Raw genomic sequence first — 13,231 nt, 5'->3', positions numbered from 1 at the left:
TTACAGGCCTCTCTCATCTTTTTAAGTGGGAGAACTTGCACAATTGGTGGCTGACTAAATACTTTTTTGCCCCACTCTATTTTGCCCCACTCTATTTCAAGGCCTACCTTCAAACTCAGTGCCTCTTTGCTTGACATCATGGGAAAATCAAAGGAAATCAGCCAGGACCTCAGAAAGACAATTGTAGACCTCCACAATTCTAGTTCATCCTTGGGAGCAATTTCCAAACGCCTGAAGGTACCACGTTCATCTGTACAAACAATAGTTCAAAAGTATAAACACCATGGGACCACGCAGCTGTCATACCGCTCAGGAAGGAGACGCGTTCTGTCTCCTAGAGATGAACATAATTTGGTGCGAAAAGCGCAAATCAATCCCAGAACAACAGCAAAGGACCTTGTGAAGATGCTAGAGGAAACAGGTACAAAAGTATTTATATCCACAGTAAAACGAGTCCTATATCGACATAACCTGAAAGGCCGCCCAGCAAGTAAGAAGCCACTGCTCCAAAACCGCCATAAAAAAGGACAAATATCAAACTTTTTGGAGAAATGTCCTCTGGTCTGATGAAAAAAATAAAACTGTTGGGCCATAATGACCATTGTTATGTTTGGAGGAAAAAGGGGGAGGCTTGCAAGCCGAAGAACACCATCCCAACCGTGAAGCACCGGGTGGCAGCATCATGTTGTGGAGGTGATTTGCTGCAGGAGGGACTGGTGCACTTCACAAAATTGAAGGCATCATGAGGATGGAAAATTATGTGGATATATTGAAGCAACATCTCAAGACATCAGTCAAGAAGTTAAAGCATGGTCGCAAATGTGTCTTCCAAATGGACAATGACCCCAAGCATACTTCCAAAGTTGTGGCAAAATGGCTTAAGGACCACAAAGTCAAGGTATTGGAGTGGCCATCACAAAGCCCTGACCTCAATCCTATAGAACATTTGTGGGCAGAACTGAAAAAGCATGTGTGAGCAAAGAGGCCTACAAACCTGACTCAGTTACACCAGCTCTGTCAGGAGGAATGGGACAAAATTCACCCCACTTATTGTGAAAAGCTTGTGGAAGGCTACCCAAAACGTTTGACCTAAGTTTAACAATTGAAAGGCAATGCTACCAAATACTAATTGAGTGTATGTAAACTTCTGACCCAACTGGGAATGTGATGAAACAAATCAAATCTGAAATAAATAATTCTCTCTACTATTATTCTGACATTTCACATTCTTAAAATAACGTGGTGATCCTAACTGACCTAAGAAAGGGACTTTTTACTAGGATTAAATGTTAGGAATTGTGAAAAACTGAGTTTAAATGTATTTGGCTAAGGTGTGTGTAAACGTCCGATTTCAACTGTTATATTAAGACGACCAATATAACATAAATATGTGCTTTGTCCATATTTCAGTTTGGATGTGAAATCTGTTATTCCATTCATTCATAAATATGTGTTTTGTTCACTGTGAATATATGTAGTTCCATTATTGCCGTACACTGTGATGATATGCTGGGGGATGCTGTACTCAACCCCATTAGGTAACTGTATAGGAAAGTGGTGTGTTTTTTCCAGTGCAGCACCAGTGTGTCACAAGTGATTATGGTAATGTAAGCTCTAGCTTTATTTTTTGGTAACTTTGTTTCTGTATAGCTGGGGCTGACACTGAGGACTTGTGAAGAGCAGAATCAACAACCTCTGCATCATCAAGACAGTTCTTTGTGAGAAGGTGTTAATGGTGGAAAGTGTTAAACCATGTCTTAACAGCTGAAAAGTACTCCAAGTCAGAGCAGGTTCACTGAGGCCATGGCCCATTGAGTCTGAGCCTTTTGGGTAAACCACTGGCGTAAGTCCGTAGTGGAAATGCACCATGGCTTGGAATAGCTTGTCAAAGAAGCGCTTTGTTCTTAGCAGGGATTTTTTTTCTTTTACCTTTATTTAACCAGGTAGGCAAGTTGAGAACAAGTTCTCATTTACAATTGCGACCTGGCCAAGATAAAGCAAAGCAGTTCGAAACATACAACAACACAGTTACACATGGAGTAAAACAAACATACAGTCAATAATACAGTATAAACAAGTCTATATACGATGTGAGCAAATGAGGTGAGATAAGGGAGGTAAAGGCAAAAAAAGGCCATGGTGGCAAAGTAAATACAATATAGCAAGTAAAACACCGGAATGGTAGATTTGCAGTGGAAGAATGTGCAAAGTAGAAATAAAAATAATGGGGTGCAAAGGAGCAAAATAAATAAATACAGTAGGGAAAGAGGTAGTTGTTTGGGCTAAATTATAGGTGGGCTATGTACAGGTGCAGTAATCTGTGAGCTGCTCTGACAGCTGGTGCTTAAAGCTAGTGAGGGAGGTAAGTGTTTCCAGTTTCAGAGATTTTTGTAGATCGTTCCAGTCATTGGCAGCAGAGAACTGGAAGGAGAGGCAGCCAAAGAAAGAATTGGTTTTGGGGTGACCAGAGAGATATACCTGCTGGAGCGCATGCTACATGTGGGTGATGCTATGGTGACCAGCGAGCTGAGATAAGGGGGACTTTACCTAGCAGGGTCTTGTAGATGACATGGATGACAGTGGGTTTGGTGACGAGTATGAAGCGAGGGCCAGCCAACGAGAGCGTACAGGTCGCAATGGTGGGTAGTATATGGGGCTTTGGTGACAAAACGGATTGCACTGTGATAGACTGCATCCAATTTGTTGAATAGGGTATTGGAGGCTATTTTGTAAATGACATCGCCAAAGTCGAGGATTGGTAGGATGGTCAGTTTTACAAGGTTATGTTTGGCAGCATGAGTGAAGGATGCTTTGTTGCAAAATAAGAAGCCAATTCTAGATTTAACTTTTGATTGGAGATGTTTGATGTGGGTCTGGAAGGAGAGTTTACAGTCTAACCAGACACCTAGGTATTTGTAGTTGTCCACGTATTCTATGTCAGAGCCGTCCAGAGTAGTGATGTTGGACAGGCGGGCAGGTGCAGGCAGCGATCGGTTGAAGAGCATGCATTTAGTTTTACTTGTATTTAAGAGCAATTAGAGGCCACGGAAGGAGAGTTGTATGGCATTGAAGCTTGCCTGGAGGGTTGTTAACACAGTGTCCAAAGAAGGGCCAGAAGTATACAGAATGGTGTCGTCTGCGTAGAGGTGGATCAGAGACTCACCAGCAGCAAGAGCGACATCATTGATGTATACAGAGAAGAGAGTCGGTCCAAGAATTGAACCCTGTGGCACCCCCATAGAGACTGCCAGAGGTCCGGACAGCAGACCCTCGGATTTGACACACTGAACTCTATCATAGAAGTAGTTGGTGAACCAATCTCTGTCAATCAACAATCATTTGAGAAACCAAGGCTGTCGAGTCTGCCGATGAGGATGTGGTGATTGACAGAGTCGAAAGCCTTGGCCAGATCAATGAATACGGCTGCACGGTAATGTTTCTTATCGATGGCGGTTAAGATATTGTTTAGGACCTTGAGCGTGGCTGAGGTGCACCCATGACCAGCTCTGAAACCAGATTGCATAGCAGAGAAGGTATGGTGAGATTCGAAATTGTCGGTAATATGTTTGTTGACTTGGCTTTCGAAGACCTTAGAAAGGCAGGGTAGGATAGATAGAGGTCTGTAGCAGTTTGGGTCAAGAGTCTCCCCCTCTTTGAAGAGGGGGATGACCGCAGCTGCTTTCCAATCTTTGGGAATCTCCGATGTCTGACTGATGGTGGAGGAGGGGTTATTGTCAGGAAATTACTGTCAATGGTTGAGAGCTCAATGGTTTCATAACACCCATATAAATTTATCTTACATGAAAAAATTACAGAAAATTGTATTTTGTTTTGCTTTGGCATTGGCACTTGCTAAACTGGCAGGTAGGCAGGCCTATTGCAATAATACGCCAGAGATGACAGTGACCATGATCTTTAAATCAACTTTTGCAAAATATGGTTATGAAATGTACACATTAATAAAGATTTGCTCTTTGAATGAAAAGACTGTGAAACACTCACGTGGCTGTAGCCTACATTTTAATAACGGTTTGATTAATGATTATGCACTAGCCTTAACTGACATTATTTTATGTAAAGACATTGTGGTGAGTTTGTAACCCATTTGTTCGTCGATGATAGAACATGTTACAAAGTAATAGAAAGTTGTTACAAAGTAACTGAGCGCCAGCCAGAGCGTCTCAATCTGATTGTGCTGTTTACGAGCCACATTGTCTGTCACATGTCGGGCTGAGCTGTGGCTTCACCGGGAAACGATACTAGCGGGTTACATTCGTTCACGTGATTGTACGTTAATGCACGTCATCAAACCGTTGTCTCTTGTTTGTTGCCTGTTTGAGTTGAGCTGTCAGTTTAGTAAATAAAAAAAGAACCAAAAGAATAAAAAACGAACAAAGCTAAATCAACAGAGAGACACCCACAACATTCGCTCTCATATATTTAGAATAGCCTACTGTTCGAGCTATTTGTTTGAGCAATTTGTGGATAACAACAATCAACGGAACATGGCTGGTGTGATGGCAGATTTTGGTAACTTCACTCACGCCGTTGTTCGAGCTATCCCCTCTTCCCTTGCTAAAGAGGCACTGAGGATGAACGTTTCGGACGTGGACCTGGAGAAAGCTCAGAGAGAACATGAGGTATACGTCGGGGTTCTGAAGCAGAAACTCGGGCTGGAGGTGATTGAACTCCCCGCCGACGAGTCTCTCCCGGACTGTGTGTTCGTGGAGGATGCTGCTGTGGTTTGCGGTGACACGGCTCTGATCACCAGACCCGGGGCAGAGAGCAGAAGGAAAGAGGTAAATATAGTATCTATTTATTTTAGAAAAACATGACTGTTGACCATGTGCTTATTTCAAGTATGGATCTATAAATCTATGGTCTACTGTTGTCATCTTTGGTTCATGATGCATGGAATATGTATCACTGTCAGAGCGCCATATCGAGGTCGTATGGCTACGATGTAACGGTAGCCTATACAAAGGAAGGGATGTGTGATTAGCCATCATCAGAATGGAAACGCCCTGGAAAGACGACCAGATATGGTCACGCGAGGACCACTGTCCAACTTAAGTTTTAATTTATGTCCTGATTCCTGGCAGAAGTACAACATTTGTCTGTTATAACAATAGAGTACATTATGAGCATAGTTCTCTAGCTACATGATGTGTGATGGAAAATGCGATTCTTTATAAAAACTGTTTTCTACCAAAACCTTTGATATGGGTAATACTGACAGCTGTCTAGTCAGATGTGAGCTGTCAACAGATACTGGGTTGTAGTCTGTGATTTCCTGTTTGCGAACAGTACTAGAGCACATTCAGTAATGAGGAGGCATGTGGATGTCATCATCTGACCAGTGAAAATAGATGCATTCATTGAAACAGTCATAATTCCTAGGCAGAGAACTATTGGCGCAGATTAGTGCAAAGCATGTCAATCCAATCTCTTCCCCATAATTTCCTCATCATCTTTTCCCCATATGCCGTATGAGTATGTCCACATTATGAACTACATACCCTTACACCAATAAGTTATGCATGTACAAACAGCAGGCTATGGACAGGGGGGGTTTTACTGCCTGTTTACTTAATTGTGTACCCTAATAAAGAAGACTGAATATAAACAGTATTTATGGGCACCGTGGGCTGCAGACTGACTGTGTGGTTCCATGTTGTCTGTGTGGTGACAGCGTGTTTGACGGTCGGACGGGCTCAGTGAAAGCCCATGTCGTATCGCATCAGTCACCTCTGCTGGGCTCTGGGGCTGCTAATGGGCCCAGTCCACACCAGTTGGAGATCTGTAAACCTCCTGGTAATCATGATGGCTCTCCACATACAGGACATGTATTGGTCAAAGGTTTGGTCAGCAGGACTATTTTGGATCTGACTAGTGTCTCCATGTAATGTAGGGCTCCCGAGTGGCACAGCGGTCTAAGGCACTGTATCTCAGTGCAAGAGGTGTCACTACAGACACCCTGGTTTGAATCCAGGCTGTATCACAACCGGCTGTGATTGGGAGTCCCATAGGGTGGCACACAATTGGCCCAGCCTCGTCTGGGTTTGGCCGGTGTAGGCCGTCATTGTAAATAAGAATTTGTTCTTAACTGACTTGCCTAGTTAAATAAAGGTTAAATTTTTTTTAAAGGTGTATTGCTGCATCCAATGGAAAATGTATTGTTTGCTTTGAGATTTGTGATAACGTGACATTTAGCATTCATGAAGTCTTTATGACCATGCCATAAAGAGTCGTAATGCCCTACCAAGTTTAAGTATTATCGATATATGGTTGGTCACATTGGTGCCGTGACTTGAATCAAACAGCTGCTGGGGGTTACAGAGGTTGTGAAGTCTAGCAGAGGTGGATGAGTGAACTATCCCTGCGTTAATAGACCTGAAGACTGGTGTTAGCTCCCAGAGCCCAGCGTTTAGTTCTGTGAGCTACAGTAATATGCTTTTTAGTCTCCACGGACTACCCGGGTTGGATACACGTGTTTAAAAGCTGTCCAATGCCTCTCACAATAAAAGGTTGTACCAATAAGACTGGATGGATTACAGTTACATTCATAAGAAGGGTATAGTTACACTTCAAATGCCATCCCCTCTAACCTGGGTTAGAAGAATCAATCGCTTTCACGCCACACATTTACTGTTTAGACCTCAGGGTTATTTAACATGCCTCTACAGTCTTTAATGTGGATTCTCTTCCTGTCTTTCTAATGCCAAACAAACAGCCTGTTTTCTCTCTAATTGGCCCAGCCTCTGTCTTCTGATCTCAGAATCCCAGAGGTAAATGAGTCCACCAGCAGCATCAGTAAGGAGCTCATATATAATAGCCTATAGGTGTGTGTGTGTGTGTGTGACACCATGGGCGCAGCATTCACTGGTTTAACCAAGCTTTATTGGCTGGGCGATGGGGAAGAAACGGCAGTCTTCTGATCCTTCTCTGTATCCCAGAACCTAGCTCTCTCAGCTAGTCATTTGTGACTGCCACATATACTGGTTAGATGTACTTGACTTCCTATAGATTTCCGGTTTCTACCAGTTTCATCAGTAATAGGGATTTGCCCTAAAATGTGTGATAGATTAGTGCTCTGATGAGAGGCACTGTCGAGATAGAGAGATAAACTGACTGCTTGTTGCGTAAGCAATCCTTAAAAGACCTAAGAAGAGAACTTAACATTTGTTTTACTAACAGACTGATGAGGACTACGCCCAAAGGGTTCCTCCAGTTCAGTCCAGAAAGATCATACGATAATAAATCCTGGTCTCATGTAACCCAATGGTGGAAGCTATTTCTACTGTATGCTCTTTACTTCAGAGGTTTAGATGAGCTTTACCAAGATTAAACCGGTGGCAGAATGTATGCTCTGGTTTATCCTTGTGAAGTCCAGAGGCTTCTTCAACTAATATCATTTCATTGTAAAATTGGTATATAAACCCATTACGGTAGTCAATGTGAGATTAATAATCCAAATGGAATCTACTCCAGTACCTTTATTCAGGTGTGAAGGTAGATTTCATTTCTTACCGCTACGTTCTCCCTGTGTGTGCAAGGTGATGCATGCAAACACTTTCTTTATAGCCTCGGTGTAATCATAGAATTACTTATAGAATCTCTATTCATTTCATAGGATTTCTGTGGGCCTGGTAGTCCTAGTACATTTGTCATATAACTTTTAACATGTATTACCTTTTAATGTAACGTAAACACAACCAGTCATGTTTAAATCTGTTTGTAAAACAATCACTTCAAAAAAGCCCTCCTGTAGGCTACCCGCGCGCTTTTGTCCACTCAAAATAATTTCAGTATCCAATCATTGCTCATCTGTTACAAAACACCTAAATGTGTACTGTAATGACATTCTGCTATTTTCATTAGGCCTACACTTGTAGCCTGAATTGGTGCATACATTGCTCTCCACAGTGTCTCGGTGTCAGCCACTCATCTCCACTGTAAGAACATTTAAGAGCGTGTACCACACATTTTTCATGCAGCTGACATGCAGTAATGTTAGATAATGGCGTAATCGTCTATGCTGTAGTTTCCTTGGCATTTTGTGTTAATTATTGTGATTTACGGGTACGGCGTACCCCCACTATATATTTTGCCGGACCGTATTGGCTTACTTTCACACCTGCCTTTAGTATATAAAGAAGTCCAAAAGGAATATAAGGTGTTTGTTTGGCAGAGTTCAGGATTTCTGATAACAGACATTGACCTTTGGTTCCTAGCTGTTAATTCTGGTTAGTTATGAACTGGGTGGGTTCACTCAACATTTATCATTTGGAACAAACCACGGGACATTCAGGTGGTACATTAAGTCACCCAATACCAGGCCTGGGTCAAATGCATAGAAATCAAATCTGATTATTGAGATGTGCTTGATTTAGCTTGGAGTTTGCACTTTTTGGGCTATTACAATAGTTTAATTGTACTGGCATCTGGGCGAACTACATCAAGTGCAGCTCAAACATTGTGAAAGTGTTTGACACATTTGTCCCAGCATGTAAAGGTCTGCTGCAGGCAAAGTTTCCTCTCCCAATGCAACAATTATCACACTATCTCATCTGTTGCGCTTGCATAACTGTGGAGTTTACCCTTCAGTTGGTTTTGGCTGTTGGTTACGCAATGGGAGTTGCATTTGATATGGATTCCCACTGACTCTTCTCTCACAGAGTTGTGTGTCCTTGTGTGCCTGTCTGTGGGTAAAACAGCTGATGTGTGTGTGTGACAGGCCAAGGGTTGTGTTGGTTTAATGTAGTCCCCTCTAACAAAGGGTTTCCCTTGTTCTGTGTTCCATGTGTTCTCAGCAACAGAAACAAAATATCACAAGCGTGACAGCGATTCCCTTTTAAAGCCTGTTTCATAAGTCAAGTTTGTTATAATTACTATGATGATGTCTGAAGAGCATAGCCTTTTATTAACATCTAAGTAAAGTTAGACTGCGTTTTTACTGTTTTAAAACTCATTCATTAAAACACGCCAGAAGTTGTCACTGTGAACGTACTGTAATCTCCTCACAAGAACTCACCTTGAATCGGATGGAGTAGAAAAAGTGCACAGCTCAAGGCCTCTGCAATAGATTTCATATCAATGATATGAAGTGTCTGCATGGCTGGGCCCTGTCCAACCCAGCCTAATTAAGAAGTCCTGTCCAACCCAGCCTAATTAAGAAGTCCTGTCCAACCCAGCCTAATTAAGAAGTCCTGTCCAACCCAGCCTAATTAAGAAGTCCTGTCCAACCCAGCCTAATTAAGAAGTCCTGTCCAACCCAGCCTAATTAAGAAGTCCTGTCCAACCCAGCCTAATTAAGAAGTCCTGTCCAACCCAGCCTAATTAAGAAGTCCTGTCCAACCCAGCCTAATTAAGAAGTCCTGTCCAACCCAGCCTAATTAAGAAGTCCTGTCCAACCCAGCCTAATTAAGAAGTCCTGTCCAACCCAGCCTAATTAAGAAGTCCTGTCCAACCCAGTCTAATTAAGAAGTCCTGTCCAACCCAGTCTAATTAAGAAGTCCTGTCCAACCCAGTCTAATTAAGAAGTCCTGTCCAACCCAGTCTAATTAAGAAGTCCTGTCCAACCCAGTCTAATTAAGAAGTCCTGTCCAACCCAGTCTAATTAAGAAGTCCTGTCCAACCCAGCCTAATTAAGAAGTCCTGTCCAACCCAGTCTAATTAAGAAGTCCTGTCCAACCCAGCCTAATTAAGAAGTCCTGTCCAACCCAGCCTAATTAAGAAGTCCTGTCCAACCCAGTCTAATTAAGACGTCCTGTCCAACCCAGTCTAATTAAGAAGTCCTGTCCAACCCAGCCTAATTAAGAAGTCCTGTCCAACCCAGCCTAATTAAGAAGTCCTGTCCAACCCAGTCTAATTAAGAAGTCCTGTCCAACCCAGTCTAATTAAGAAGTCCTGTCCAACCCAGCCTAATTAAGAAGTCCTGTCCAACCCAGTCTAATTAAGAAGTCCTGTCCAACCCAGCCTAATTAAGAAGTCCTGTCCAACCCAGTCTAATTAAGAAGTCCTGTCCAACCCAGTCTAATTAATAAGTCCTGTCCAACCCAGCCTAATTAAGAAGTCCTGTCCAACCCAGTCTAATTAAGAAGTCCTGTCCAACCCAGTCTAATTAAGAAGTCCTGTCCAACCCAGTCTAATTAAGAAGTCCTGTCCAACCCAGTCTAATTAAGAAGTCCTGTCCAACCCAGTCTAATTAAGAAGTCCTGTCCAACCCAGCCTAATTAAGAAGTCCTGTCCAACCCAGTCTAATTAAGATGTCCTGTCCAACCCAGTCTAATTAAGAAGTCCTGTCCAACCCAGTCTAATTAAGAAGTCCTGTCCAACCCAGTCTAATTAAGAAGTCCTGTCCAACCCAGTCTAATTAAGAAGTCCTGTCCAACCCAGCCTAATTAAGAAGTCCTGTCCAACCCAGTCTAATTAAGAAGTCCTGTCCAACCCAGTCTAATTAAGAAGTCCTGTCCAACCCAGCCTAATTAAGAAGTCCTGTCCAACCCAGTCTAATTAAGATGTCCTGTCCAACCCAGTCTAATTAAGAAGTCCTGTCCAACCCAGTCTAATTAAGAAGTCCTGTCCAACCCAGTCTAATTAAGAAGTCCTGTCCAACCCAGTCTAATTAAGAAGTCCTGTCCAACCCAGTCTAATTAAGAAGTCCTATCTGAACCATTAGCTCTGACAGCAGCAGCAACATTGAGATAGATTTCTTGGTCAGGGGCCTTATCGATCGATATTGATGGATACTCTCAGTTATGAGTGCATTAGGATTGTATTACTCATGTGGCTTTCAGACCTCAAGGAATAGTGTGAGTGTGCATGCATGCGTACGTGTGTGTGTGTGGAACCGAGCAAGAATGCGTGTCGTGTGTGATTGTATATGTTTGTGTGTGTAGTTGAAACCTTCCATGTTGACGTCAATGGCCTCGTCAAAGGAGATGTCTTCCTTGGCTCTTATTGACTCTGGCATATGAATTATACATATTAGTACAAAAACTGAAGTGACAGTTGAAGGTCAGGGAGGCAACAATTGCCAGAGAGAGCAGACATTAGCTATCAGTAAAACTGATCTACTCTTAATCAAATTCCAATCCCTTATCACTATAATAGGCCATGCCAAAAATATTAATAAATGAATAGTGTGTGATGCAGCTGTTGGCAGAATATCATTCAGAGAAGCTCTTATCTAGTAACACTCAGAACTTCTCAATTTCCTGTTTTACTGAGCTTATTAACTCAGCTTATGAGAAGAAAGAAGAACAAAGATCACTGAGGCTCAATTATCCAAACCTGGGATAGTTTAGGCAGAGCAGAGTTGTTTGGGTTGAGTGTTATTGTACTCGTAGCTGACTATATCATTTGTTCTTTCGTTCTCTCTCTTTCTCCTTTTCTCTCTCTCTCTGCTCTCTCTAGATCTCTCGCTCTCTCTATCTCTCTCTCGCTCTCCTCTCTCTCTCTCTCTCTCTCTCTCTAGATCTCGCTCTCTCTCCTCTCTCTCTCTCTCTCTCTCTCTAGATCGCTCTCTCTCTCCTCTCTCTCTCTCTAGATCTCGCTCTCTCTCCTCTCAATTCAATTCAATTCAATGGGCTTTATTGGCATGGGAAACGTGTTAACATTGCCAAAGCAAGTGAGGTAGATAATATACAAAAGTGAAATAAACAATAAAAATTAACTATAAACATTACACATACAGAAGTTTCAAAACAATAAAGACATTAACAAATGTCATATTATATATATATATATATATATATATATATATATATACAGTGTTTTAACAATGTACAAATGGTTGAAGTACACAAGATAAAATAAATAAGCATAAATATGGGTTGTATTTACAATGGTGTTTGTTCTTCACTGGTTGCCCTTTTCTCGTGGCAACAGGTCACAAATCTTGCTGCTGTGATGGCACACTGTGGAATTTCACCCAGTAGATATGGGAGTTTATCAAAATTGGATTTGTTTTCGAATTCTTTGTGGATCTGTGTAATCTGAGGGAAATATGTCTTTCTAATATGGTCATACATTGGGCAGGAGGTTAGGAAGTGCAGCTCAGTTTCCACCTCATTTTGTGGGCAGTGAGCACATAGCCTGTCTTCTCTTGAGAGCCATGTCTGCCTACGACGGCCTTTCTCAATAGCAAGGCTATGCTCACTGAGTCTGTACATAGTCAAAGCTTTCCTTAATTTTGGATCAGTCACAGTGGTCAGGTATTCTGCCGCTGTGTACTCTCTGTGTAGGGCCAAATAGCATTCTAGTTTGCTCTGTTTTTTTGTTAATTCTTTCCAATGTGTCAAGTAATTATCTTTTTGTTTTCTCATGATTTGGTTGGGTCTAATTGTGCTGTTGTCCTGGGGCTCTGTAGGGTGTGTTTGTGTTTGTGTACAGAACCCCAGGACCGGCTTGCTTAGGGGACTCTTCTCCAGGTTCATCTCTCTGTAGGTGATGGCTTTGTTATGGAAGATTTGGGAATCGCTTCCTTTTAGGTGGTTATAGAATTTAACGGCTCTTTTCTGAATTTTGATAATTAGTGGGTATCGGCCTAATTCTGCTCTGCATGCATTATTTGGTGTTCTACGTTGTACACAGAGGATATTTTTTCAGAATTCTGTATGCAGAGTCTCAATTTGGTGTTTGTCCCATTTTGTGAAGTCTTGGTTGGTGAGCGGACCCCAGACCTCACAACCATAAAGGGCAATGGGCTCTATGACTGATTCAAGTATTTTTTAGCCAAATCCTAATTGGTATGTTGAAATTTATGTTCCTTTTGATAGCATAGAATGCCCTTCTTGCCTTGTCTCTCAGATCGTTCACAGCTTTGTGGAAGTTACCTGTGGCGCTGATGTTTAGGCCAAGGTATGTATAGTTTTTTGTGTGCTCTAGGGCAACAGTGTCTAGATGGAGTTCTTATTTGTGGTCCTGGTGACTGGACCTTTTTTGGAACACCATTATTTTGGTCTTACTGAGATATACTGTCAGGGCCCAGGTCTGACAGAATCTGTGCAAAAGATCTAGGTGCTGCTGTAGGCCCTCCTTGGTTGGTGACAGAAGCACCAGATCATCAGCAAACAGCAGACATTTGACTTCGGATTCTAGTAGGGTGAGGCCGGGTGCTGCAGACTTTTCTAGTGCCCGCGCCAATTCGTTGATATATATGTTGAAGAGGGTGGGGCTTAAGCTGCATCCCTGTCTCACCCCACGACCCTGTGTGAAGAAATGTGTG

The 13,231-nt window shown here is 42.3% G+C and overlaps 1 protein-coding gene across 1 annotated transcript in view; it reads left to right on the top strand.

Annotated features, from left to right (window-relative positions):
- Window positions 1-4,190: 4,190 nt before the first annotated feature.
- ddah1 (dimethylarginine dimethylaminohydrolase 1) overlaps window positions 4,191-13,231 on the top strand; it is a 152,228-nt gene continuing 143,187 nt past the window's right edge. The window contains exon 1 of the mRNA XM_036978598.1: window positions 4,191-4,799. Coding sequence (XP_036834493.1) covers window positions 4,506-4,799 — 294 coding nt within the window. The 5' untranslated portion in view covers window positions 4,191-4,505. The remainder of the gene's footprint in view (window positions 4,800-13,231) is intronic.

The sequence above is a fragment of the Oncorhynchus mykiss genome, chromosome 5 (assembly GCF_013265735.2).
Source record: "Oncorhynchus mykiss isolate Arlee chromosome 5, USDA_OmykA_1.1, whole genome shotgun sequence".
Lineage (NCBI taxonomy): Eukaryota > Metazoa > Chordata > Actinopteri > Salmoniformes > Salmonidae > Oncorhynchus > Oncorhynchus mykiss.
This window is presented reverse-complemented; position numbering and strand designations above follow the sequence as displayed.